The 26,532-nt window shown below is 48.0% G+C and overlaps 9 protein-coding genes across 9 annotated transcripts; 6 read left to right on the top strand and 3 right to left on the bottom strand.

Annotated features, from left to right (window-relative positions):
- The first annotated feature begins 1 nt into the window (after position 1).
- POJ06DRAFT_113007 (uncharacterized protein) lies at positions 2 to 1,064 on the top strand. Its single transcript, XM_056184107.1, has one exon. It carries the CDS (start codon positions 466 to 468, stop codon positions 832 to 834), a length of 369 nt encoding a protein of 122 aa, XP_056043038.1. The 5' UTR covers positions 2 to 465; the 3' UTR covers positions 835 to 1,064.
- Positions 1,065 to 2,819: 1,755 nt separating this feature from the next.
- POJ06DRAFT_253988 (uncharacterized protein) lies at positions 2,820 to 4,268 on the top strand. Its single transcript, XM_056187704.1, has one exon. The coding sequence runs from the start codon at positions 3,220 to 3,222 to the stop codon at positions 4,117 to 4,119; it is 900 nt and encodes a 299-aa protein (XP_056043037.1). The 5' UTR covers positions 2,820 to 3,219; the 3' UTR covers positions 4,120 to 4,268.
- A 511-nt stretch (positions 4,269 to 4,779) lies between these two features.
- POJ06DRAFT_112981 (CRAL-TRIO domain-containing protein) lies at positions 4,780 to 6,557 on the bottom strand. Its single transcript, XM_056184106.1, has 4 exons — positions 6,263 to 6,557; positions 6,068 to 6,209; positions 5,625 to 6,002; positions 4,780 to 5,565 (listed from the first exon to the last, which is right to left on the bottom strand). Exons 1-4 carry the CDS (start codon positions 6,436 to 6,438, stop codon positions 5,041 to 5,043), a joined length of 1,221 nt encoding a protein of 406 aa, XP_056043036.1. The 5' UTR covers positions 6,439 to 6,557; the 3' UTR covers positions 4,780 to 5,040.
- A 3,460-nt stretch (positions 6,558 to 10,017) lies between these two features.
- POJ06DRAFT_253982 (phosphatidylglycerol-specific phospholipase protein) lies at positions 10,018 to 11,178 on the top strand. Its single transcript, XM_056187703.1, has one exon. The coding sequence runs from the start codon at positions 10,125 to 10,127 to the stop codon at positions 11,139 to 11,141; it is 1,017 nt and encodes a 338-aa protein (XP_056043035.1). The 5' UTR covers positions 10,018 to 10,124; the 3' UTR covers positions 11,142 to 11,178.
- Positions 11,179 to 12,952: 1,774 nt separating this feature from the next.
- On the bottom strand, positions 12,953 to 15,788 carry POJ06DRAFT_290847 (potassium transporter; the record flags this gene model as incomplete). Its single annotated transcript, XM_056190353.1, has 8 exons — positions 12,953 to 14,034; positions 14,091 to 14,445; positions 14,499 to 14,665; positions 14,726 to 14,940; positions 14,995 to 15,169; positions 15,229 to 15,463; positions 15,516 to 15,541; positions 15,600 to 15,788. The coding sequence occupies 8 exons, from the start codon at positions 15,786 to 15,788 to the stop codon at positions 13,084 to 13,086; spliced, it is 2,313 nt and encodes a 770-aa protein (XP_056043034.1). The 3' UTR covers positions 12,953 to 13,083.
- Positions 15,789 to 17,524: 1,736 nt separating this feature from the next.
- Positions 17,525 to 18,617, top strand: POJ06DRAFT_268469 (uncharacterized protein; the record flags this gene model as incomplete). Its single annotated transcript, XM_056189313.1, has 4 exons — positions 17,525 to 17,715; positions 17,765 to 17,837; positions 17,914 to 18,044; positions 18,290 to 18,617. The coding sequence occupies 4 exons, from the start codon at positions 17,525 to 17,527 to the stop codon at positions 18,615 to 18,617; spliced, it is 723 nt and encodes a 240-aa protein (XP_056043033.1).
- A 278-nt stretch (positions 18,618 to 18,895) lies between these two features.
- POJ06DRAFT_268468 (HAD-like domain-containing protein) lies at positions 18,896 to 19,153 on the top strand (the record flags this gene model as incomplete). The annotated part of the gene is made up of 1 exon (XM_056189312.1): positions 18,896 to 19,153. The coding sequence occupies one exon, from the start codon at positions 18,896 to 18,898 to the stop codon at positions 19,151 to 19,153; it is 258 nt and encodes an 85-aa protein (XP_056043032.1).
- A 2,074-nt stretch (positions 19,154 to 21,227) lies between these two features.
- Positions 21,228 to 23,212, top strand: POJ06DRAFT_290840 (uncharacterized protein). Its single transcript, XM_056190352.1, has one exon. The coding sequence runs from the start codon at positions 21,456 to 21,458 to the stop codon at positions 23,070 to 23,072; it is 1,617 nt and encodes a 538-aa protein (XP_056043031.1). The 5' UTR covers positions 21,228 to 21,455; the 3' UTR covers positions 23,073 to 23,212.
- A 732-nt stretch (positions 23,213 to 23,944) lies between these two features.
- On the bottom strand, positions 23,945 to 26,512 carry POJ06DRAFT_253976 (uncharacterized protein). Its single transcript, XM_056187702.1, has 5 exons — positions 26,105 to 26,512; positions 25,392 to 26,049; positions 25,249 to 25,335; positions 24,500 to 25,198; positions 23,945 to 24,450 (listed from the first exon to the last, which is right to left on the bottom strand). Exons 1-5 carry the CDS (start codon positions 26,394 to 26,396, stop codon positions 24,186 to 24,188), a joined length of 2,001 nt encoding a protein of 666 aa, XP_056043030.1. The 5' UTR covers positions 26,397 to 26,512; the 3' UTR covers positions 23,945 to 24,185.
- Between the last annotated feature and the right edge of the window lie 20 nt (positions 26,513 to 26,532).

The following is a 26,532-nucleotide window of genomic DNA, read 5'->3' as shown; positions in this document are numbered from 1 at the left end:
TTGTCACACCGTGCGTCCGATGAATGTTGATGGAATATTGCGAACAATGTAATTGTACAGAGACATTCTCACTCATCGCTGATCCTCTAACACGGACTGATCTCTGGTGGGACCAACAAGGCCGGCTTCCTACTCTGGGAAATCACAAGCCTGATCTGTCAGAGCCTGGTTGAGCTATAACGTCAGCCTAGTACTTGCCAGTTATGAGTCTTGTGAGTATATTTTCGCTCACGGGTCTCGCTACGCTCTTCTTATCCCCAGATAGTTCTCCAGGAGGTCGCACGCCTCTGCAGGACTACTGTGTTTCCCAAATTTCCCAAAACCTTTTGGGATCTTCGCGTGTTATTTGTATTTGTATACGTTGGATAATGTAAAACAAGCTTAACTGCGTCACAGATATCCGGTTCGGACGGCGAATCCGTCTCATGATCAGTTCCAGCTGTATCCGGCATAGCAAAGGTTATCATGACTTTCACGTATAGCAGCAGTTCTGCGCGCGGAATTTCAGGAAGTCGCGAAGTGTCGCTGAGTGCAGTCTCTGCATCAGGAGTCGTCACGACGACGAGTAATCAAAATTTTTTGGCTGAGATACTCAAACACCTCCCTATTGCTGTCCAGGCGGGTGACTTTACCCCCCGAGCCGTCCGTTGGACAAGCAAGCTGCGAAATTGGCTCTTGCTCAAGTTTGATCCTACCAAGCAACAACAAGCTCAGTGGAACTTTGAGTTGGAATTGAGCCGGGTCTGGCAGCAAAATTTGCCGGCATGTTTATGCTCCTCACAGAGTACGATACATTTGGTCATGGTACCGGGATCAATGGCTGACGGTGCATAGGCGTAAGCACTATCTAGAGCCTCTGAAAGTGCTGGCACTGGACTGGAGACCGCTTTTGCGCGAATTGAGAGTATTTGTCATTCATGAGGAATCTTACCTTCTCCATTTGTCGACTCCACAAAAAATATCAGAACGCTCAACAAGATTTGCTCTTTCGCGTAGTCATAGTTCGATCCAGCGGAGATTCCAGCTATGCTTGAAGAATTTCTTCCGGATTTCACAATGTCTTCCGAGCACTTCACTATTGGTTGGGTGACCGCGAAATTACGGTTACAGATTCCCAACTGGAGGATAGGTCAAGTTCGTTGCCTGTATATTTAGCGAGGCGATTGGGACATTGGTTTACAAGTTTCAATAGCAGTGTTGCTGTCGTTATAGCTGGCGGCTCATACGTACTAGCTAGGGATGTGTGTTTCACCGGAATTCTGCCTACGTGTTTAAGTGCGATTGTGTATGCCTCTATAATAAGTCTATTTGTGGGTATGCCGCAGAACGGAGATCATAATCCTGTTGAAAATGCAACAATACGTTGTTGAATCCCCCGGCTCCGGGGCAGTGCCTGTAAACTCAAAAGAAGATCAACTCAATAAACCAATATAATAACTCGAATATCTTAATATAATAACTCAAGTCTCAATATCATAACTCGATATGGACATATGCATAATTTTATGTTCTTTTTATGTGCCGGTATTTGGGATATAGAAGAACGATGACAGTGTCTTGTGGATCAGTCCCAGAGAGAAACCAGTAAATGAGAGGCGCGGAGGCCCCGGCTGTGGTTAATCCGAGGGCCCTGTGAGGAAGATAGCTTCGGGGAAGTAAGGTTTGTGGGAGGTCTCAATACCAAATTTACTGATGAGGATAGAGACCCTCCATAACCCTCCATGCTCGGCAATTGACCGAAGACTACATGAGCTGTGTAGGACCGACAGACCGGACTGTCTTTATGGGAAGGAGCACAGAACCGCTCATCCCAAACTCCACGGGAAGTCTTCAAGCCTTGACCTTGTAATGCTGGCAATAAGGAATAAGTGGGAATTGCATGTCTTCCTGGCTGTGCCCAAAGCCGCCCTCATCTTCTGGCTTCTTCACTGATACTACAGCTATGTTTCTCAGGCGGGACTCCGCTGGGCGATTGAAGCTCTACCTAGCCCGGCGTAGCTTGGTAGAATGACGCGGAATCCGATCCTGTGTGCGACAGTTTTGAGGAGGCGCGATTCCAGATGTGGGCCGGCCAGGTGCTTCGGAAATGAGTGGCCTCCCGGTCGTGATTCAAGACTCGCTCGGCAACAGGGGATAGATTATGTCCTCATGAAACTGTTCCGTCTGCCTTGATATCATAAGGAAGCTCCTAGTATTGTTTTACGTGTATATTCGGCAAATGATGTTTCTCATCGCAGTATGATTAGCTATCGGAGATATTCTTGCGGGCGCTAAATGAATGTCATGGGAGCTTGGAGTTTAGTCTCGGATTTAGCGGCTGCGAAGACGGTCGATCGATTGTGCGAGAGTAGGTTCGCTGGCATGCACTAAATGCTGGCGAGAGAATGCAATTTTCACACGTTATTTGGTTGACCCCGACCTGTACTTTGTGACATTTTAGCTAACTCTCCGGAAGTGCCTAAGTACTATCGTTCGTGATTTTTATTGCTAATTTGGCTGGAGCTTACATGTACAAAACTACGCTACTCCCAAAGAGGAATAGTGGGGCCACTATCTCCATAACTCCGTATTAACACGTAAATCACTTTTATTCTCAATTTTCCATCGCCACACTCAAATATAAATTATTACTTTTTGGTAGTACTATTTAGTGCATAAATTTCCAAGCAGAGCATTGAGAGGAGGATTAAGAAAACACCCGTGTCGTTGGGCTCTTAATTCCGGACACAGTTAAGACGATGGTTAAGCTTCACGATAAGTCCCGCTTAATTTGGGAGCGCTAATTCATGCAGGGCGCCGAGTGCCGCCACCACCGATGTCGAGTCGGGCTTGGTAGTCGACTTAGCAGAACATCTGCGGTATTATCGAAGCAATCAATACAGGAAGATCGAGGATAGCAGGAGCAGAGAATATGTGCATAATAGGAAATATCATGTACGATACAGAATGAGATGGCAATACCCCCGCGCAGGTCGGCAGCGACTACGTACGTTAGCGAAGATAATGTATGCGGTTACTTTCAAGAACAGAATTGCTTTCGAGCTTGACCCTTTTTGTGTGTGGCGTCCGCCTTACTCGTTCTTATCTAGCTTCCGGCGCCGAATTCTCACTTAAAATCCGACTGTGGGGCCGCTATACAAGCCACTATATCTTTCTTGCTCTTCGCCTGAGGCCACATTACTTGGTAATCACTCATTTCCACGCTCAACAACAATTACAATGCCTGGAAAACGTATCGCCTTCACAGGGGGTTCTGGTAAAGCTGGCCGTCATGCAATCGATTATCTCGTCGCCGCAGGACATTCCGTGCTGAATCTCGACCTCGTTCCCCTGGACAACTCCTCTGTCTACACGCTCAAGACCGACGTCACCGATGGCGGCCAAGTCTTCAATGCTTTAACTAGCCATTTTAAAAGCAATGGATACACAGATCCGTCTCCTCCAGGGCCACCAGACGTTGTCATCCACTTTGCCGCATATCCCCGGAACATGATTGCGCCAGACAATGAGACTTTCAGAGCCAACATCCTCTCCACGTACAACGTCATCGAGGCTGCCTGCAAGCTCGGGGTTAAAAAAATCATTATTGCCAGCTCAGAGACAACCTACGGAGTTTGTTGTGCGCTCGGAGACGTCGATTTTCACTCCTTCCCTCTTGAAGAAGATTATGATGTTGACCCGATGGATTCGTACGCACTATCGAAGGTTTGTGGCGAGAAGACGGCGAGAACCTTCGCGAGGAGGTTTCAAGTGGATATTTACGCTTTGAGGATAGGGAATGTCATTGAACCGCACGAATACGCTACCAAATTTCCAACATTTGTCGACATTCCGGCTGCGAGAAAGAGAAATGCCTGGTCATACATTGATGCTAGAGATCTGGGCCAAATCTGCGACTTGTGCATAAAGAAAGATGGACTAGGATTTCAGGTATTCAACGCGACAAACGATACGATTACGACTAAGATGCCAACCATGGAGGTACTCAAAAGTCAGTGTCCCAATGTGCCAATCACGAGAGAAATGGGTGAGTGGGAGGCTCCGATGAGTAATAGAAAGATTAGGGAAGTATTAGGCTTCAAGCAGGACCATGACTGGCGAAAATATGTCAATTTGTAAGGTGCATGTGGCAATGCCGGTCCTGCTAGTTGGCACGGCAGTATATTGGCATTGATCTCGGAAAATCATAAGGAATGAGTTTTCTGTGAAAATAACGACTTTGTTCACGACGTTGTATAGAAAATTATGAGCCTCTATTGTTACAACCCACTGAATCATAGCAGAACCTGCGTGATGACCTTTCCTTACTTAAACTCCAGATGTGGCTACAATGCTGCGTTGGCAGCACATCCCGAAGCTTGATATTACTACCGTCCTTCTAACGACAATGAGCTGGCGGTACATTGGTATTTGGAGATGGACGACACAAGAATATTCTTTCAAACGAACAGCGAGGTCCCCGCGATCAACTTTAGCTCTAGCTTTGTAGCACTATTCTCACAGGGCTTCAGGATTACAAACACGGCAAACATCCTTAGATAACTCTGAGCCCGTGCAGAAGGCAGGAAGGCTATGACAATTAGCTTTACAGTTCGTCGTTGCCTCGAGTGTTCCCTACCTGCATTGTGTTGAATTGCACCAAGGATCCCTAGGTGCCGAGCCACGAAGCATGACTTGCTCCATTTTCTTCGACCACCGACGATCCTAAGTCTGTCGTCTTGTTGGTTTTGGGGCTGATGGGTCTAGGTTGGCATTAATGTGCGGGCTCTGACGCGACAGGTTTGTGTGCAGTCAAATCCCTTAATTATTTAGCAACAGAGAAATTGAGAGGTGCATATGAACAGGCAAACGTTTTTGAAATTTGTATTCTAAGACAATCAGATAGTTAGTTCACCTTCTATGCCTATTGGGGACTCCCATTCGAAACACGATCCGCACACGATGGAACAAACTCTATAATTCGAGAGCGTGATTTTCCAAATTCAATGATGAGACTTTTGTCTGGTTAAGTCGTCTTTCAGTGAAATTGTGTTTAGATAATCATGTTGGTACACCGACCAATGGTACCGGCTCTAGGTGGGAGGCCGCGACAGCGTCGCTAGCTTTGACACCATTGAGTGCTAAATCTGGCTCTGCTGAGACTTCCAAAGAAGTGGCAGTGGCAGGTTTGAGCGTGTCCCCATTCGCTTCCTCATTCTTCAGGCTGCTCTTTTTGATGGTGCAGACGATCTCCCGCCTTTCCTGATCGCCCATGCTTCCCACCGCTGTTGCCTCTATGTAATCACCCTTGTCTGTCCAGTATATAGGCCCATGAGGGAAATCTTTGTATGACCCCTCCCATTTGAGCCCATTCTTCGTCGCGAGATCCAGAATTGGCATTTGACCAAATTCAAAGTCTAGTTCGCCGCCATATTTCTTTGGCAAGTTCGCAGGATCAATAAAGGACCCAAGCGTTGCTTTCATATCATGTTGCGAGAGAATGAAGATTTTGGACGTAGTGATCGGATCAAACCATCGCTTGATCCAGCCCCACACGGTAGGGAAGAATGACGGGGCCCCAATGATCTTTACATTAATGGCTGATTAGCACACAGGCGGCAAGAGCGGGAAGGGTTTGAACTTACGAAAATACAGCCCAATGTCTCCGGATAATGTGCTGTCGCTAACGTACTTGCATCTTGCATGTGAGCTCTCAGATTCCAGAACATCCTAAGAGATACCCCGCTTATGTCGACAATATTATTAGTTTGCGTTATAGGTGTCATCGGATATTCCCTATCGGTCAAGGCCGTACATAACGGCATCACAAATCGCGTCAGGTTCTCGTATAGGGCGAACAGTCGGAGGAGTCTCTGTGGAGTCTTGGCGTCGCCGTTGACCTTCGCGTGGGTTTTAACGGCTGATTTCTCGTATGCGGACATATTTTTCGAGTTCAGATGCTTGACCTCGAATACATAGACTGGCACACCATTTCGATCTCGCCGACCTGTCCATTGCGGGTACTATTGCATCAATCAGCATACGGTTCCGGAAGCTCCGAAGAGTTATCATGATTATCATGTCTTACCAGGCGACGGGCCTCATCGTACTGTTCTAGATCAATCGTTTTATACAATGCGTCTATTTCGTTCTCGATCCTCCATTCCTCGGTTTCTTTAAATTGCGTGAATGCATCTTGGATGTGAAAACGTCGTGCTCGAAGAAAGCGTCTGGGCTGGCATTAGCAGCGCAAATTGTCAGATATGGAGCAGAGTAGACTCACAAAAGAAGAGCGTCATCATGATTGCTAGGCTCGTAGAGTCCCTTCTCTACGCATAGCGCTTTGAAGTTCTTCAACGCCTCCTCTTCGTCCGGCGTGAGATGTCCCAATTGACCATGTGGAAATCTGTACTGGGCAGCAACAGTCTGTCTTGAGTGTTCCGGTCCAGAGTCTGACATGACTACTGGTATGATGTGCGAGGAAGTGAGAAAGTGAGGAAGGCCAATGTTATTCTATGTCAATTGAAGTTGGCTTGTCGAGCCGGGAGGAAGGGGCGAGCTAGGTCGGAAAGCCGCGGACGGCCGGTGTTAATTTCTCGGCCAAACTTTTTCGAGCGTTTGAACGTTGTTCATCTTCGAGAGGGTAAGCATTACCCTGCTTGCTCGGGTGCACTCGGGGAATCGCACCCTACAGTAGAGATAATCCGGGTAAGTAATGAATAAGTTGTCTTATTGTGGAGTGCTCAGGAGGCGTTGACTGGCCAGAGATGGGTTCCGTCGTGGTGTTGAGACCCCACAGTCGCAACGATCCCCACTCTCTTGTCGCGTCGCCTTTATCCGGATTAAAAGCATCGGATTCATGCTTACTTACGTCATACCTTCGTCGATGGACAGCCTAGAAACTGGGGGCGATGGCTCGGCAGGAATTTTGAGAAGTTTGGCTTCTGGAAGCAAATCCCCAGATATGCCTTTTTACACCGTCAACATCGACTCATCGCTGCCAACCGCGCGGGTTGTAATAGGTTAAGTCTAGTAAGTAGTCTTAAACCGCAGTCGTTTTGATGTAATTACGTTATAGTTGTTAGCATGATATGTTCACTATTGGAGCACCTCCGCAGTAAAATATCGATTTTAGTGCTGGTAATGACAAATCCAGCAGATATCTTGAATTACACGCACTGGACAGCCAACGTAGTGGTGGAACTGCTGACATACTTGACGATTAAATGAGCCGCACCTTGTGAGGCACCGTAAGCTTCGCCGCTGAGCAACGCGTCCCCTGACACGTGGTCGCCGCAGCCTCGCGGGCACCGTATTTTCATACATACTCCGCCGCTGGAAGATCTGTTACTTGGGATGTACGATAATATTTCCCAGAGCTGCGTTTTAACATAGATTGGGTGTTTTGGTGTCGACTAAGGACGTCAGGGTGTTGCGACCAGGAGTCAGCAAGGAATTGGTTTGCTCTCCAGCCCAGCCGGATCATTGCTTTTCCTCCCCTACGTGCATGCTACAGCCTTTTAGACAGCTAGCTTATGCAAACATGCTTCTAAAACTGCACCGCCGGCGGTCATGGACACCAGCGTGGAGGGAGCTCGCCTACACCCACAAATGGGGCATTAAGCTGCCACTTGGTTACCAGCTGCTATTGATATAGAGGATGCTACACCGATATAGGCAGAATAAGTTTGTTTGTCAATATTCTCATACTTTTGGCGAAGACTGCTGAGCGCGGAGAGGACTTTAGCAATCGCCGAGCCTTATTAGCATTAAGTGATTGAGTTCTAATTTCCTCTGCCGAGACATTTGAGGCTCCCCTGTATTCGTAAATAACGCCTGCGACTGTTGCCGATGCCGTGAATGTAACCACCGCCATCTGCCTCGAGTCAGATCCCGCAATAGCCGTAGCTACAGCACTAAAAGCCGTTTGTAACAGGACTGCAATCCGGCTGGAACAACAGCAACGTCATGTACGGGTTCGCTTTAAGGTTTTCCTCTATATCATTCAAAAGAGCGCTCTTTTGACCTTGCGGTAAGGAACCGACTGCTCTCCTCCGTCCCCGATCTGGCCATTTCCATTTCCTCCTCCTGATGTGCCGCAGTTTCTTGCGGGTGTGGCTCTCATGAAATGACTATCGGTCCATCCCCGTCGGTGGCGGTTGGTTGCCATTGTTTCTGGGTTGTCGTTGATTACTTGGGGTTTCCAGTTAGAGTCAGCTCTTTGGGTTTACTGCGCCTGGTTTTGGAAGCGTGACTGTCATCGTCATCGAAGTTAATTTATCATGTATGCTGACACATTAGCACAGTCGATGAGGAAAGTCTAATCAATATGACGGTAGGAGATATATAATGACCATTTATGGGACTGGTGGACTATAATGGACTTTTGTACACTCTCATCCCCTGAATCGTACCCTAACTACCCTACCCTTGCTCGGTACATATTTGCTCCAACCAGGAACAGCCAGAATCCTACTCGTTCCTCACGTAAAGCGTATGGCGTTGCCGACTCCACAATGCGAAGTAGTCACAAGCGCCAATTATAATCAAGGACGTTTGTTCTGGTTCGCAGAGTGTGCGCACCAGACCACGCGTAGCGTTATTTGGCCGCTACTGGTCCACGTCGTCCGCCAGGTGGATATTCATCCTGAATCCGATGGCGTCAAAGTTTGCCTGATTGTTCAAAGCTAGAGGTATATCAACAGGTTAAGTCTGTTACGGCCCTGAAAGCATTTGCAGCTACAGGAGTTCAATCTGGATCCGCTGAGCACAATCCCTGAGACGTTCTATTGACTTCGGACGAGCGCAGCACACCGGCTTGCCGTATTATTAAGCTTTTTGGGTTGAAAGCGATTAACGACGTGCCCTCGGTGCCAGTGCCAAGTGGCTACTAACTGAGGCATTTAAATATAAGCGCCGTGCTGAGCCAGATAATGAGCGGATCGCCGTCCGGCTCAACCTTAATTGGTCAAGTCGGGCAGATTCATTGATAGTGAGCCTAATTTAGACTTCTTTTAGCCTTTAAGGTAATTGGGGAATTTCCACCGTTAGCCAATGACTGTCCATTGACCTGTCGACCTCGCCTATCTGGTGGCTCGTCGTAATTTTTGTTTGCGATAATAACGATTTGTAAGATGGCTTCTGGAAACAGTTTATAGTACCACCGCTCACAATTCCGCACAACCACGCCACTAACCTGACAAGCTTTTCACTTCAGCCTTGACCTCCGCCTGCCACACGGACTACCGTGGAATCTTGACCCTCATGGGAATTCTGTGCTGAAAGTCTGCTCGATGTAAGTCTGAACTAACAAGCGATTTGCACTAGTAAATAATCTCGACGGCACCGCTCCATCAATTTCGTGCTTATATTTCGCGCGTCGTTTTTTCTGCATGAGTGAACTGCAAACCGCAATTGGACTAAGCTGCCGGGGATCGATCTGCTCGGCTCCATTCCCCCTTATCGTCTCCACTAATTAAACTTGTTTCATGCGTGTTCCTGATTTACCTTACGCGACGCCGGTGAATCTAAAATAAGCTCGGGCTCTATGTTATTGACCAGTAATAATTTCCCGCATCATCAGGTGCCAACATCTCACTCATAACACGGCCACGAAATGTAACGAGAGCCTGGCACGCGTTTGTTCGAACTTCAATATCATTGGAAGGCCAGTATTTCTGCGTGCATTGGATGGCTATCCCTTGTGCATAATCTGTGACAGCAGCCAGTGCCGATACCTGAGATGGCCAGAATAAAACTAGCAGTCTATGCATGACCTCTTTTCACCTCTCGCTTTCATCCGCGCTCGACATTTCCTCCCCAGATCATCGACACGTTGCAGTCCTTGTCAGACATTCACAATGATGTACGTCGGTGTGACTTTTATCCTCGCTCTGACGGCCGTGTGCAGTGCCGCATCATGGACCGACAGGATTAAAAATGTTGTCATCCTCGTGCAAGAGAACCGTTCCTTCGATACTTTTGCTGGTGGATTGTCGTACAGTCCTTATATCAACGGTCTTTTGCACTACAAGTACTGCAACCCCGCCAATGTCACGATTCGTGATAGCGAGCTTGTCTGTGCAAAGGCAATCGCGAACGACATCGCACCAGACGACCCCAATCACGGTATTAGCGGAGTCAACATGGAGGTCCTTAGCACGTATCACCCAGACGAGATGGCTGTCGATACGGGAAAGGAGCGCGAAAAAATGATGGGATTTGTGACAGAGCAAGCATCCCAGTTCAAGACGGAAAACCTTACACGAGCTGCGGAGGCCATCAATTACTACACGCAAGACCACATCCCCGTCTTCGCCGCTATGGCTGAAAATTACGTGCTCTTCGACAGATGGTTTGCATCCGTTCCTGGCCCGACCAACCCAAACAGAGCATACCTCACTTCAGGCACGTCACATGGGCATGGCAGAAACGACCATGCGTTCAATGTCGCGGGCTTGCCACAGCGCTCTATTTTCCAGCAGCTATCAGAGAAAGGAATTTCCTGGATCAATTATCAGAATTCGACTGCCTCTGGATTCAGCCCGGACGCTTTGTTCTACAACTGGACTGTCACGTCTGGCAAAAATGCTACCAACATCAAACCCATCAACGACTTTTATGAAGACGCCAAGGCGGGCAAGCTCCCGCAGTTCACTTATATCAACCCCGAATGTTGCAAATACTTCTCGTATCACCCTCCGTCGCCGATAAGCATGGGGGAAGGATTTATTAAAAATATTTACGAGGCGCTCCGTGGATCTCCCCAGTGGAACGAGACCCTATTCATTCTCACATTTGACGAACACGGTGGCTTCGGCGACCACGTACCCCCACCAGTGGGCGTCCCTCCAGGCGACGATTTAACTTATACTGAGCTTGCGCCCGATGGCAAAAACATGACGTTCGACTTCAAGCGTCTGGGCGTCAGAGTGCCGACTCTTGCGATCTCGCCTTGGGTCCAAAAAGGAGTGATTGAGCACAAGGGAATGAACAACGGCGGAGAGTACGATCATACATCGATCCCGGCCTTCATCGCGAAACTCTGGGGTCTCGATAACCTTACCCCGCGCACAGCCTGGTCGTCTACGTTCGAGCACCTCATCACAGAAAATTTCAGAGACAACACGCCGGAGATTCTTCCAGACCCTGTCTTCTTTTAGGAAACCATATGGGCATGGAAGTTAGAGGTAATAGCGGTTTACTGTTTTAACAAAAATTCTTTCTAAAGTTTGATTGAAATACTTCTAAATTTTGATTTCATTATCTCTAAAATTTGACCTTGTGTTCATTTGCTTCTAAATAGAATAGTTATAGACCCTGCGGTCCTTCGAATCCTGTATGGGCCGGCTCGTGCTCAATATGCTGGCGAACTTTGCACCGGAGATAGGCTCGCATGCGTTTGGAGCACTGAGACGATGAACGGCCAGGTGATTCTGAGTGAGCACAGCAATATTTTCGCGGGCATTTACGTACTAGCAGGCGTGGTTAGCACTCAAAGACGGCGACGCGCCTTGGCAGAACCCCCAAGCTAAAAATTCCATTCCAGCCAAACAAAGGGCGAACAGCCAAGCATGCAGGCCATCTCGAAAACTCACATCGTCCCTGGCTCAGACTCGTGAGGCACAAGTCTCGTACGCACGTGCCAGTAGTACAATTCTAGCAATGCGAAAGTTCTAATCGTTCAGCATGGTCGCCGATAATTTTCTTGCATGTATTTGCGCCAGTGGCTGCATGTCGGCTGCTCATACGCCTGAAGCAGGCAGAGGAGCCCTCGGATACGCATAGCACATTTAGACGGAAGCAATAGGTATCAGGCCACAGGGTCTCAGCACTTTTGAAATTAAGAAAGAATCAATTCTGCGGGATAGCGCTGTGGAGCTATACTGGAAATCGGCACCTCACTGTCCTGCACGTTTCAAATAGAACTTGACCCTTTCCTAGAACTCAAGACCTGACTGACGAGCCAGCAGGGACAGACTACATCTCGCCGATTGGTCCCGACCAATCTTACAGTCTTCACGTTCCTCTGCTAATATCTACGGTGTTGACGTCGGAATGAGATGAGTGCCATCTTAGTTAATCGATCCACCAACGATGTCAGAGGCTTTGGGAACTGGTAGGTCGGTTTATGAAGTCAAATTAAAAGCGCAGGATCCAGCGACTTGCGGCGCTCAGCATGTGAGTTTCTTCTCCTATGGCACCGTAGTCAACGAATTTTACTAATTTTAACGAAGCAGTGGTGTGGTGTTTTAGAACATATTAGCCGAGGAGCAAAGGGGTTGGAATTTCAGATGCGTCTTGTCAAATTCTAGCCCTCGCTGTACAAGCTATACGCTATTTTCAGTCTAGAGCAGCGGTTTTATTGAAAGCAGTAATGGCATTGATCCGAGTCACACGTTGCTGTTCGTCAAGCAGACACCTATTCGTAGGATAGCAGCGGGTATCTTTTTGACGGGCCCATTTGCTCCTCCGAGTCGCCGGTGCGGCTGACGTGTGGCAAGGCGTGGACAAGACTAACTAGAGCTTATGCGGATGCAAAAACCTTCCTGAGCCAATGCTTTGAGTGCGGTCGAGATAAGCATTTCGCAAGCGCTCAACCCTCGCCTTCTGACCTTTCTGCCGGCCCACAACAACAGGATTCATTCCGGACAGGTGGATCGAGCTCGTACAGCTTCTCTCCAGTCTTGGATTTCGAGAAGGCGTACGAACGCCTAAGTCATCATGGACGCCACGCTGTACCACATGGACATCCGCGATCGTCTCCGGTTTTGCCTGATGGCTACCGTAGGTGGACTGGATGCTCGCATTAATGCCAATGCTTTCTGTCACTCCGCTGGTCACTATTGCGAGTGGCATTTGACAAGGCGACAGATGAGTCGGTCGTCTACTCGTAGCTATACCCGAGTGATTAGCTGGAGTATTGAGTTGTTCTCTCAATGTATTTATGTGATAGAGGCCAGACAGGGCCTGGTGTGTATTATTGTTCCCACCGCAAAAATAGTCACATATACCAGATATTACGATAGTAATACAGGTTACCGCACCAGCAGAAGATGCCACCGCCATATTAATTCCTGGTGCAGGCCATGCGCACTAATTGTGCTATATCTCTCTAACAAATCCAATCTCAACCAACTCATCGACTGGAATATCCAATTCGGCAATCTTGTTCCTCGTGTTCTCCCTGATCCACAAGAATACAATCAGAAGCCACTTCTTGAAATAATTCGCAGCGGCCGAGATCTTCAGTTGCTCTTTACCGACGATAAACACTACCTGGTCGTCGAAGGCTGTGGTCAACGCTTGGATCTCTCCGGCTACGACAGCGTCGGCATTTGACGGCGGCACAACGGTGCGACCACCGTCGTCCGACATGAGACGTGGCTTGGCAGCATGCTCTTGGATGATGAAAGTTCGAAGACGATTGAAAAGAAGAGTAGCGAGATCCTTCGAGATGATGCGATCGTTATAGCCGTGTCGGACCATAATCCTGAACGTGTTTGGAATTTTTGTGCGACGGATATTATATCTCTCCTCCTCTGCCACTGTTGGCAACGGGAGCGGGCGGAGGTGAAAGAATACGACGTACTCCTGTTGCATCTCAAACTTTTGCAGGAACTGAGCATACACAGTCGGTACTTTGTCACCACCTTTGTCAAAGAAGATGCCTACTCCCTTCATGCCGACAAGCTCGCCACCGCCAAAGGCAGGAGCGAGATGTACTTTACCGTCGGAGGATTTGGCGACAATTTGCGCGAGGTCGATCTGGTGGGCGCGCTCGGACTTCCATTGCCGGTCTTTGCCATAGCGCCATAGTATAAAAGTAGAAGACAGGATTGCTGCGATAGCGAGCGTGAGCCAGGCGCCTTCGGGAACTTTAGTAAGATTGGAAGTAAGAAACGTGCCCTCAAGAAGGGCAAAAGTGAGAAAGAAGAGTGCGACCAAGAAGGGGTTGAAACGCCAAATTATCAGAGCCACGAGAGACACCATGCAAGTCGTGATAAATGTCACGAGTATGACGCAAACTCCGTAGGCATTACCGAGCCTAGTGGTCTGCAACAAATGTGAGTTTTAGAAGATTGCAATTAAGAAAAGTGAACATCACTTACGTTGTTGTACGCAGCTGTAACCACGACAGTGCCGACCATCAAAAGCCAGTTGGCGATAGGAATATAGATCTGTCCATAGAACTTTGAAGATGTATGTACAACCTTGATATTCGGAAAGTAGGACAACTTCATTATTTGGGTAAGCAGTTGGAACGTACTAGTGATCATGGCTTGAGACGCGACAATTGCAGCTAGGATCGAGATGACAAGGCTCGGATAGAACATTCCAGGCGGTACCGAGTTGAAGAATGGATTGGAGTATGCGCTTGGGTCCCTGCTAATGTAAGCAGCTTGGCCAATGTACGCGAGGAGAAGGCAAGGATAGGCAAAGCACAGCCACGATAATTGGATCGCCCTGGTTTGTCATTTAGTTAAGGCAAACAATGTGTAAAAACACCGCTTACGAACCTTCTGCTGAACGCTGCCAAATCTGCGAACAATGCCTCGACACCGGTAAAAGCAAGCAAGATACCACCTAAAGATTTCCAGCCTGCTTCTCCATTCCTAACCAGGTAATGACCAGCAAGGTATGGGGACAAGGCTTTCAAAACACTGTGGTCAAAAAGCGCAAGATTCTAAAACAGGAATTGAATGTTAGCAATATCCTCGAGGGATAGAACTATCGCACTGCGTACATATATGCCAAACGCGGCGTTAAATGCGAGCCAAACGATGACGATGGGAGCAAAGCCAATGGCCAGTTTAGAAGTACCGAAAGGCTGGACTGCAAACAAAAGGATGAGGATTGCGCAAGATACGCCGATGATAACTGGTTTACCAATATCGGGCTTCACGATAGTTAGGCCCTGGATAGCTCCTAGAACTGACTGCGCAGGAGTCAAGACTCCGTCTGTAACAGAACGTGAGCGGGAGGTACCACTATCAAATTGTTTCAAAAACAAACCTGCCATGATCAGGGAGACACCCAAGACGGCCAATACTTTGAGCAGATGCTGAGCAAAACGACTTTTCTCTATTGCAGACCGGGCTTTCCTGTTAGAATATTTCATGTCGGCGGTGAGATAGCGCTCCATTTTGACTGTATAGATTGTTTTAGGATCACGAGTAGCAATGTTCGACTAGAAACGACGAGTTAGTGTCATCTTGCAAGCGATATCAACAATCCATGCGGCCTTACGTATCTAGACAAGAGAGAATACAATGCAAAGGTTCCGCCTTCGCCTTCATCATCGGCACGAAGTACTATCAGGACATACTTGACGGTGACGATGAGGGTGATGGACCAGATGATGAGTGACAGAGCTCCAATCAAGTCATCATAAGACGGGTCGGACAAAAACGTGGACGAATAGACGTAGAGAGGACTGGTTCCAATGTCTCCGTATATTACACCAATAGACTGATAGGCAAGGCTAAACGAGTCAGTCTAACTCGGCTGCAGAAAATCGCGACAGAGAATCGTACAAAGCTAGGGTCCAGCCGCCAAACTCCTGCAAAGCACGTTAGCTAAGAGTCCTGGAGAGCTTATGATACAACAGCCGTGCTTACCTGTCGATGTTTGACATCGAAATCCTCAATTGCTACAGAGCCATCTTCATCTGTAAGACCATCATCGTCGTGCTTGGTGGTTGGTTCGAATGCAAGAGACGACGGTGCATCAGCCGCAGACTTATTTGTAGTAGCCAGACGTATAGGATTGTTCTCTTTTGGAGTATTTGAAATATGTGTCTTCTCCATTCACGGATTGCACTGCACAGCTTCGTTCAATTGTAGGAGCTTCGCGGAGGGGAAGAGGCGCGCAGGCTGTGATGGACTCTGAGTATGAGGGATACAAAAAAACCAGAAGGATTCGACGCAGCCTTACGATATTATATGTAATAGGATGAAAGACCAATCAGCCGTTAGTACATGGAGAAATTTTGTTTTACCAGCCTGGAGTGTTCCCGCGCGAACGTAATATCCCATCCAGCATTATTAGTGTAGTCGAAAAATCCCGCACCCACGAATTGTTGGAACAGGGGTTGATCAACGCCTGAACCATAGCATAATAGAAGACTTATTACTTGACAGATACCTTAATTACTAGTGGAGCTCACCACCACCATGGTGTACCAACACAACGACAGTCAGTCAGTCTAAAGAACAGAGCAAAAGTAGAAAACCCTGCGAATTGAATCGCAATACATTATCCAAAGCGCATTACCAACTGGATTATTCAATGCAGAAATTGCGCAAACGGGTTGTTTATTTTCATAAGCACATTATAGCAAATAAATCCGGAGTACGGCAGCAAACTAACGTTAGATGCGTTTTGGCTGATCTAGAAGAGGCTATTTCAGCCGCACGGCTTTAATCGCGCCATAGCCACCAACGCTAATCTCGCTTAGGGGATCTGCTGCGCCACACCACACGCTGGCGTTTCAGCACAGTGCTTGACGACCTTGGCAAAATAATTATAGTGCAAAATATCAATAACATAATGTGGGTGAAAATGCCCAAAATTATCTCTCAATGTGGACCTTATTCTTGCCGTCGTCATTCGTTTTTGCGTTTGTGTTTGTGTGAGCATTGCAACACGGACGAGATGAGACTGATGCATATTAAACATTTGATAGAACTTAGCGGTTAAATATTGAGACTAATGTTTGTAAGCCGGCCTCCGGCAAAAGCTCTAAATTCGATAAATTGCATATGCCATATCGGCCTAGTGGATTCCCGGGCCGACGACAACGCAAAGTACCGTTCGTCACGAACAATGCAGTAGCATATTGGGCCGCATACGCTTGTAGGATCGAAATTACGCAGGACGTAGGGATCAACGACGGTGGTTTTCTCCAAGCTATTATTGCCATTGGCCAGGAAGCGCCTTAAAATTTGAGTTTGTTTGGTGCGGTCCTTAACTAATAAGCTTTAGCCGGCCCGAAAACCCTGATCCTTAGCGTGGAACTATCAATCATTATTGGAGGCCCACTTTGGCGCATTCGATGACGACAATTACTTCGCACCAAAGGTTGGATTTGTGACAACAACGTGAAACGCCGGCCCCTAGAGTTAAGAGGCATTTTTATTTTTTCGCAGTACATGCAAAAAGGCGAGAACTCAGAACCGAGAGGGATTTTTGTTTTCTCTACGCGGTGGCTGTGTTCTTCATCATCCGTGCTGTTTGTGGTCCGTCGGCACTGCCCCTAAAACGGAAACTCTCTAACGTGTCATTGAACTCGACATCCACAATAATGAACAAACGTTTTCTGTCTGTTGCTACTCCCGCAGTTTGCTGCTCTGCTCACTTGTTTGGGAATCCACTGGTGCCCACCGATGAGAGGATACGAGTGTGGATGGCACACTTGCGCGTGCTCACCTGCCTCTCCGGCTCATTTTGCATATAAACTGCCTTGGTGTTTTCTTCTGACAATATATCTGCTCAATCTTTGCCACCTTGTGTTACCGTCCTAGTACCGTTCTAGTCTTTCACTATGACATTCGACGACGTCAACGAGCAAACTATTGCCTACGACGATCCTGTCCGCGTCATGGACGCGGCCGAAGAGGCTGCCACCACCACTCCAAAGTTGAGGCGTCGCGACAGCAACATCTCCAATGGCGGTCATTCAAGGCGGAATTCGATCGGTCCGGTCGCGGCTCTTCCAATCGCCTATCGGACGATGTGAGTTACATCTATTTCATAGTAACCCTGCGGGGATTGACATCGACAGGTCCATGGGCATCGATGAGCCTGACGACCAAAAGAGACGCGATGACCTCAAGAAACATAGTTCGAAGACTGCGGTAGGTGTGCCTGGCGTTGGGTCTTGCAGCCGAGTAGGCACTAATTGTCTTGCCAGAACTATCTGAGCTAGATTAGCACAGTGTATCTCTTAACGAGCTCTATACTCGTGTGTCTACGTCGCCCATTGTGGGCCTCTCAATAGAGCAAGTCCTCTCAATAGAGCAAGTCCAACGGCGGTTGGCCAAGTACGGAAAGAGTACACCTTCGTGGGCTCCTGCCCACCTCTTACGAGATTTGTTCAATTACTTTTTTGGGTGGTTTTGGATCGATTCTTTTGGTTGCTAGTATTCTCGTCTTTTGCAAACCCCTCGGAAACCCTCCTGCTGTTGTCCGTTTTCTCTCTGGGAAAGAGCATTGGACAAAATACTACATTCACTGGTATATAGAGTGAAGTGTATACTGGGGACGAACTGTAAGGTAGTTCTAAACGTTCGTGCTTATTTTTGAGTAGGCTTCTGACCATTAAGGCCGCCCCCGATATTCTTGTTACTCGCTGTGACATGTATATTAACCCTGACGGCGTGTCCTGTTTGCTCGATTCGAACACTCGTGCAGAAATTGAGAACATCAAGAACAAATGGTCTCGCGAAGGAAAGCGCGTGATTCTTCTCGCACACAAATTTCTTTCATCATCAAGTACGGTCGCGTCGCCGTCTTCATGGCGGTTTGAAAGAGAAGCCTGGAGCATGCTAGCTCGGGATCGAGCATCATTGATCCCCCACTGGAAGAGATACCCATTTCGACTCTCAGGAAAGCAGGAATTCGAATTTTCATGGTAACTGGTGACTTCGTGCTGACGGCAAAAAGCAATTGCTCGTGAATGCCGAATCATCTTGAACCCTTCCGATCGTGTTCACGATATGTCTTACTTACGTCGTGATGGTGCTGCTGAAAAATCGCGTCCTGGCCCGATCACATCGATCGTCATCAGCGGCTCAGGGTTGACGATGTAACGAATGGGAGCTGCTTTGCCAGTATGATGAGATTGTGTTTGCCCAAACAACGCCGGAGCAGAAGCTTTGAATAGGAATTGCAAGCCGAAGCAAGCATTGTCGGCATGACTGGTGACGGTGTTAACGACGCTCCGTCGCTCAAGGCAGCGGATATTGGCGTCGCCCTGGGCTCCGGCAGTGACATTGCCATCGAAGCATCAGACATGGTGCGCCTGGACAAGTTCGATGGCATTGTTGAAGCTGTTGAATACGGCCGTGTGGTGTTTGACAATCTGAAGAAGACGGTGGGCTATCTCTTACCGGCAGGGTCCTATGCAGAGTTGTGGCCTGTTGTCACCAACGTCGGTTTGGTCTTCCTCTGATCCTTTCGTCATGCTTGCAGAGGCAGGGGATCCCGTTTTCGACCTTGTGGCTAGGGTTCGGTGCTATGCCCGATGGAATGTCTTCCGACACTTATACTCGGAGACTTAACGAGGCGCCATCGTATATAGTTCGTCAACTTGGTCGTCATACAGTGGTTTAATCCTATGGCAGTTCGAACCCGACGACAAATCATTTTCCAGATGCCTCCCATGTTTAACAAGAACAATCAGAACCTCTATCTCTTTCCAGCCATACTGTTCGCTCTGTTGATGACGTTCTTTATAGTCCCACATTCCAGACGAGAGGCACCACTAATGTGCCCGTGATGTTTTTTTCTTGCCAATGGCTTTCAGGTTGTGCATTCTGCTACTTGAAGAGGGCAGGAAGTATGCTGTTCGCAGATATCCGCAGAGCATTTGGGCCAAATGCGACCTTGGTGAGGACTGCAAGAGCTGATTGCACGGGTTTTCAAGACTATGCGAAGAAAATGTAGATGAGGATAAACTTTGTATTGATTAATAGACCTAAGGCAATCTTTGTTTGCTGTAACAACGAAGTCAGTATTAAAGTCACCCATCACTACCACGCTTTGACCGTTTAGTCCTAAGAGGATTTATTGAGGGTTCATGGTTGCCGTTGCGACATCTGGACGACGGGGTATTCAGACTTTTTCCTGCTGCCGCTCTACGATCTTCCGTGGATATCAGTCAAAAATACGGATACGGATAGACATTAGGCAGATACGGATACGGATAAAGCAATCTTGATTGTGATATCCATGGATAATATCCGCGGATAAGACACATAAATTGATAAACAAAGTTATCAAGCAAATTATTACCGAGGGAGGTATTGAATTTTTCGGCTGTGTCGGGAATAGATAGTCATAAGGAACAACCCGGTTTACACAATAACTTTGCGAGGAACGTAGTAATGTCGTCCAGCATTCGCGGGGCGGCTTCTGAGCCACCCTACCCTAACCCCGAGTGTGGAGATCGCAACAATACAACAGCTTGTATGTATAAGTCGATCCATTACGTATATTAGACCAGCTCATTTGCAGAGCAATGTGAGCCGGGCTCATATGTATGGATCGCCGGATCGATCTTAACGATTATACGACGGTCTTATTGACTCATAAGCTCAAGAAGGCATTTTTAGCCTTTTTTTTAGAACGGTACATTTCATATTAGTGATGGCTGTAATATCTTACATTCATATTTTGTCATGCCTAGGTGGATATCCGTGGATATCCGTGGATATGACGGATACGGATAAGCCCATTTCTTCTGGATATGGATACGGATAGGATAACGATATGTTACCTGGATACGATACGGATATGGATAACGAAAATTCTTATCCGTACCGATCCCTACGATCTCGTCTCGTAAGAGTGAGTTTAATAATCCACGATAATAATTACTATTATGGCGGTTGCCACAGGTAAAAAGTATGAAAGAAAATGGAGAATGCTGCGTTGCGAGGGTTAGGGTGGTTACATACCACACAGTAATCTTTGGTTCGTGAACTACAGTATAAAGAATGTTAAATAAACGGAAACGTGGACCAGCGAACACCACGTGCGATGGATTTTCTTCCTTTTTTGGGTAATAGAAGAAGCTTAACTTCCTTGTTAAGCACATTTCAACAAGGCACACCGGAATATCACATGCCTCTTCGGTAGTCCACGTCGCTCGCGCCGGGTAACGTACATACGTCATCGCAAAGAAGGACAAACCTTGCCCCTGAACGTTACTTCAACCCCTGTTTGACGTGAACTCTGCTCATCATTCATTGGCAAAATGCTGGCGCACCTAAGAGCAACAGAACCAATCGCAGCTCACAGTGACCCCAACGTGGGGTGGATGTTGGCCCGAGTTTAAACTCGAAACCCGTCGGGCGGTCTGGATTTTTTGGTCTATAGTAACGGCCTGAGACGAGGGTCTGGTATCGCCGCTCACCATAAGCCGACCCACCGCCAAAGAGTCTATATCCATCACCAGCGTGCACTCGCTCCCATTCACTAGAAGCATGCCCAGGCTTGCCCAGACTCGGGCAGGTTTGGCCAAGAATTGAATGCGCTGCATTTTCATATGAAGCGTCGTCTATGTGCACTCTGCGAGTAGCGTCACGTTACTGCTGAGAGCGCATATGATCAGCGGGCAGCCGGCGCGGGTAATGACAAGGAATCACAAGACTGAGGAGTTTCGCTCGTCAACCATAAATTGGCTGGCCCGACACTTATTCTTTGTCGCCAGTCACCGGAAAATGGACCAAACTTAGGCCACTCCGGAAAGAATGCCAAAGATAATCGGAACAATCACGGACAGCTGGCGGGCGTTCACTCCATCGGAAAAGCGCGACATTGCTATTTACATAGCGGGAATCATGCTCTATAAGTTTGGCCTTGAAGCTTTCAATGGATCCATTGTTGCGCTCGCAACCAACCGATACGATTATGATGCCATCAGATCAAACACGCCGGCAAAAACGTTTGAGCGCGTCGGTCTCCTCACTGGCCTGAACCAGGCCTTCCAGTGCGTCGGGTCCATCCTCATTGCGCCGTTGATCAAGAGGTTTCCTACGAAGAACGTGTTGGCGTGCGCAATCTTGGTCTTTGGTGTCTTCACCGCCATCCTGCTCATTGTCGATGCCGCCACGGGCGGGACCTTTGTGCCTGGCGCCTATCGCTCCCAGCACCCAAAAAACGAATTCTCGTACTACGGAGACTACAAGACTGATGGAATTATTCCGATCTACTGCGTCACAGGTATCGCATATGGTATGGTAGAGTTGATCCGCCGTGTCATTCCCAGAGATATTGTGGGCGGCAACGTCCAGAAACTCCGGCGCATGGACTCGCTGGTCCACATCTTTTACGAGATCTCGGGCACCGGAGGCGCATTTTGCACGGCGTTGGCTTTAATTCCGAGGTTTGGCAACAACTTCTCCTTCATCATCACGCCCATCTTCTTCACCCTGGCCGCCGCGATCTGGTGCTTCATATCCAAGTTGGGATTCAAGGTAGCCAAGGCTGAAGTCCTCACTAAACAGCCGACGTATATAAAGGCAGTGTTGGGCGGATTTTGGCTTTTTGGAGAGTCTGTCTGGACAGGAGGAAAGACTATTTTCACCAGCCGCAGATTTATCTGGCTAGTTCCCGGTTATGCCTTCGCTCTCTACGTCCATCGTTACCTGGAAAACGGCATTGCACCTGCAGTTGCCCGACGCTATCTTGGCAACTCGGCCTGGTCCCAGATCATGGTTGGTGGTTCAAACTTTGGCGAACTTCTTGGGGCAGCGTTCGTCTTTATGTTCACGAATTTGATCCCGACTCCGATTCCTTGGTTGAGAATTGACTGTCTCATGTTATTGATCGTCTGGTACCTGCCATATTGGTATCCACCAATGGGGCAAGTGAAATATGCGTGGATCGTTGCTGCGACTTTTATCCCTGTATCATTTGGCTGGGCCGCCGGCGACGTTTCTCTGGCGGCCTATATCCAGGCCTCCCTGGCCCGCGTTGAATCCAAAACAACGAACGTGTCTGCTCTCGGTGCGGTGATGGCCTTCCTCTACTCGACTTACATTGTTATCTATGCCATCACGTCCCCTCTCCTTGGACGTTACATTGACAGTGTCTATAACAGAACCGGTGGTGCAAACAATGGAGGACATATCCAAGAGGCGATCCAGTATGTCGGTGGTGTACAGTTCACTATCATTTTTGCACTCATCATGGCCTCGACATTTATCCCTCGTGGCTCATTCTCGCTGAACCCGAAGATGCTCTTCAACGAGAACCTGGACAAGGACTTGGACGAGGTTGCTGATGCGACTTTCGTCATGCAAGACGACGCTAAGGGTGATACAGATCTCGAGGCCCACGGGACGGATCTCGAACAGAAAGCTTAGAAAAGAGTTGAGGAAATACTTTTCGTGTTTGCGGTTTGTTGACTCGCGATCTTTTTGGCCTAAGCGGGATTTTGCCCTGGAAATTTTGGTGTGACGTCATAGTTTGCAAGATGTAATAGCAATCTAAGCGGAGCAACGAAGTCGGAGCAGTGCTTGCCACTCCCATCTGTCCTATCTCGGAGCCGATACCGGCGCAATGAGTAAGCCATATTCTGCCCGGGCTCCAGTTGCCGCCCTAAGAGTTTGCCTGTCAGAATCGCATCGGCACGGCCTGGCGGCGATCGCTTCACGAGCACATTCTCGATTAGCGAGTACCATATGTCGGCACATTAAAACAATACCAGCCAATACCTAGATAAAGTTCCCCGAAATATATTGTATTGGATTTTAGTCTTGTTAAAGAAGTAGGGCCACACATTCCTCTATTGGGGCTCATAACCATGTAACATCGGTGTTGAAATACCACCTCTGTTATTATTGATCAGTTAGCCAATTGATTAGCTCTATAAGTTCACAGGAGGCTGTTAACTTACACCTCGGCGTCGCTCAGAGAACCGACGGGCTACTCTCGTCTGCGTACACCCAATGAAATGTCTTAGGGTCAAACACTTCATTAGAGTAGAAGGAAGTCTGATTGACTACTCTGGTGACGCACCAATGGGAGAAAATTCGACGGTCAAACACCGATAGCGAGATCTGCAGCAGCTGATGATTGACCAGTAATGCCGTGGGGATCTACTACGCTAACTTAAACCACATGGCTGATTACGTCACCCTTAAGACGCAGGCAGACGGACGGAGGTATAGTTTTATCAACTGGATGCGCATGTATTGGAAGGATTCTGACTGGCGGGTTTGTTCTACCAGACACTGTAGCTTGCAAAAATCAGGGTCATTTTCACTTTTAGCAGACATTAACGAGAGCCACCGCACTCGCTCACTTGGCGATCTTGGCCAAAAGCCATCGGCAAATACACTATCTCAGTAACATTGATGCAACCAGCAATGAGTTCCGGTTCGAGGCGATTTGCATAGCTTACGATCACTCATCGCGAGAAAATCTAATTAGAGACGTCCGGTAAAGCTTAGAATTCAGAATAGTTCGTGACCCACCTACACCTGGGGGTGAATGAGGTCAAATATATTTGAGGCTTTGTGGGTAACCGTCAAAGGCTCACAACAGCTTTGCCGTTTATCTACCTGCGCCTTCAATCGTTGCAAAAAGTCCACATGCCACTGAAAACTCGGATACCGAGCTGCCAGCCAGGTTACCGTGCCGATGCCAGAATTAATTGCCGTATCAATCCCGTCTGGAAGTACCGCCGTCAGCACATTGCTGGCTTTTGACACCAGCAGAACGCTGACCATTGTCAGGTTCCTAAACGAAAATCAGAATTTCAATGCAAGCTTACAGAGAAGTCACGTACGCCATTCCGGGTGAAAAGGTTCCCGTCAATGGGTTGATTTGAGTGGCTGCCAAAGACTCAATAAAGTGCTTACAGCCCTCCAAGCCCCGTCGGCAGTATTCCAAGATCTCGTCGCGAAGAGGGTCCGCAGTGAGGCGGTCGGGATTATGCACCGCGTAGTCGATAAAGTTGCGGTGAATAATATAGTCGAATGCAGACTTCCTACGCTGCAATCTATTGACATTCCACTCCAAGTTCGGCGGTGAAGTCAACATGTACGTGGGGATTCTCTCCTGAATGGCCCGATGATGCTTCTCAAACTCGCGTGCGTACTTCACCATCCAAACACAGTTGTCCACGTACCTGGTCACCGTACTGTGGCCGGTATAGTCGGCATTTTCCACGTCGAGAGAGTAAATCGTCGCATTTACGCGGTTGATCGATTTGCGAAAAGACGAGTTGGTGACTATCTGACAGATCGCAACGTCTTCCAGAACAGTCTGCTGTCTGGTGCTATTGGATGCTAGCAGCGGCGTGTAGAGATGTGTTGGCATTGGATCGAGTACAGTAGACGGATAAGGAATCATGTCCTCATACCATGACAAGCCAGATGATGCAAAGTCGAGCTCTGACAGAAGGTCGCTCTCGTAGCAATATATGCACCAAAAAGTACACAGGAAGCTATGCGTGAAACCTCCAGCTGTTTCGGTGTGATTGTTTCTATGTATTGTAAATCCAAAGCAATGCAAAATATCATTCAAGAAAATTACCTCTTTATGAAAATCTGCGACATTGTTGATGCGATCTGTAGATATTTCAAGCACTCGAAAATTTTTCCTTGCGCACCGCAATAAAATCTACCAGTTTACTTCTGTTAAATCAAACTTCCAAAAGAGCAGCGAAAGCGACCTACCCTGCCAATGCCGCCGCCTGAATGCCTGCAACAGAGCTCGCCAGAGCAGTTTTCCCGAACAGCAAGACTGCTGCATTCCAGCACTGTGTCTCTACAGCAATTCGCTCGCGTTCATCGTCAACCTTGTCTTTTGCCGCCAACGCACCAAAAGTCAGTACCACGTTCAGCAGCAAATGCGTATCACTACCAACGTCCGCATCTGATGTCAAGTGAAACAAAGAATCTACGTCCAGCCCGTCAAACACAGGAAAGAAGCAGTACACCTCTCTCATGAAGTACGTCAAATACAGACGGATCCAGTCACTACCAATGGGGGGGAAAATCTCTATGTGAGCTACCGGCGACACGTCTTGCTTCTCATGTACCACGTAAAATGGATATATCGGGTCCAACCTGCTCTCACGCCCGTCAGAATTTGGTAGCAAGAAATTGACTACCGGCCAATTTAGAACCTGCACCGCACTTCCCAGATGCTTTGCAGGCATCTCCAGCATCAAATCCCTAATGCCGAATTTGGCTACCCGTACTCCGGTCTGACTACTGCGATAAGGCGCATCTTGTAATCCTAAATTTGGCTCCTTCTCTCGTCGAGCGGTTGCTGAAACAATCCGCTCCTCAAGTGACTCAATTCGGTGAAAAATAGATAATGTGCTTGCATCTGCACTATGATCCGTTAGATATCAACTTAAAACACAACCACAAAAGTCTCTAGCCTGGAAGATTCAGTTCACTGTATGCGCACTCCCATCCTTGTCGTATACAGAACCCACAGCTGGGTTTGACGCCGTCGCAGCGTGATTTGCGTTGTCGGCAACTCTGACATGCAATCTGGACACGTCTGTTCGTAGGCATGCGCGAGCCAGACACTGATATGTGTTGCTCATAATCCTGATTCCTGGAACGCTTCCATGGGCCGTTGTGGCGTCTTGCTGGATCGCCTTCGGTCGATGCTGAAAATGATGCTCCTCCTTCGAAGTGTTTCCACCGTAGTCGCTTTTTAGACATAAATCAAAATCACAAGAAAATTCAATTTAGAAGCGTTCATGAAAGTACCGGAGTGTATGCTCATGAAGTTGAGCGCACGTTGAGCGAGGGTGGAAGGCATTTTCAGTCTAGAGAACCAATGTGCGGGGTGGCCCGG

This window comes from Lipomyces tetrasporus (assembly GCF_029532465.1).
Source record: "Lipomyces tetrasporus strain NRRL Y-64009 chromosome Unknown POJ06scaffold_6, whole genome shotgun sequence".
Lineage (NCBI taxonomy): Eukaryota > Fungi > Ascomycota > Lipomycetes > Lipomycetales > Lipomycetaceae > Lipomyces > Lipomyces tetrasporus.
This window is presented reverse-complemented; position numbering and strand designations above follow the sequence as displayed.

Excerpts from the sequence above, each read along its gene's own strand:
- POJ06DRAFT_113007 (XM_056184107.1), top strand. The coding sequence starts at position 466 with ATGACTTTCACGTATAGCAGCAGTTCTGCGCGCGGAATTTCAGGAAGT.
- POJ06DRAFT_253988 (XM_056187704.1), top strand. The coding sequence starts at position 3,220 with ATGCCTGGAAAACGTATCGCCTTCACAGGGGGTTCTGGTAAAGCTGGC.
- POJ06DRAFT_112981 (XM_056184106.1), bottom strand. The coding sequence starts at position 6,438 with ATGTCAGACTCTGGACCGGAACACTCAAGACAGACTGTTGCTGCCCAG. Across the intron at positions 6,210-6,262 it reads CATGATGACGCTCTTCTTTT|ACGCTTTCTTCGAGCACGAC; the intron begins GTGAGTCTACTC and ends ATGCCAGCCCAG. Across the intron at positions 5,566-5,624 it reads AGACATTGGGCTGTATTTTC|ATCATTGGGGCCCCGTCATT; the intron begins GTAAGTTCAAAC and ends ATTAATGTAAAG.
- POJ06DRAFT_253982 (XM_056187703.1), top strand. The coding sequence starts at position 10,125 with ATGGAGGTCCTTAGCACGTATCACCCAGACGAGATGGCTGTCGATACG.
- POJ06DRAFT_290840 (XM_056190352.1), top strand. The coding sequence starts at position 21,456 with ATGCCAAAGATAATCGGAACAATCACGGACAGCTGGCGGGCGTTCACT.
- POJ06DRAFT_253976 (XM_056187702.1), bottom strand. The coding sequence starts at position 26,396 with ATGTCTAAAAAGCGACTACGGTGGAAACACTTCGAAGGAGGAGCATCA. Across the intron at positions 26,050-26,104 it reads CAGTGAACTGAATCTTCCAG|ATGCAAGCACATTATCTATT; the intron begins GCTAGAGACTTT and ends ATCATAGTGCAG. Across the intron at positions 25,336-25,391 it reads CAGGCGGCGGCATTGGCAGG|ATTTTATTGCGGTGCGCAAG; the intron begins GTAGGTCGCTTT and ends GTAAACTGGTAG.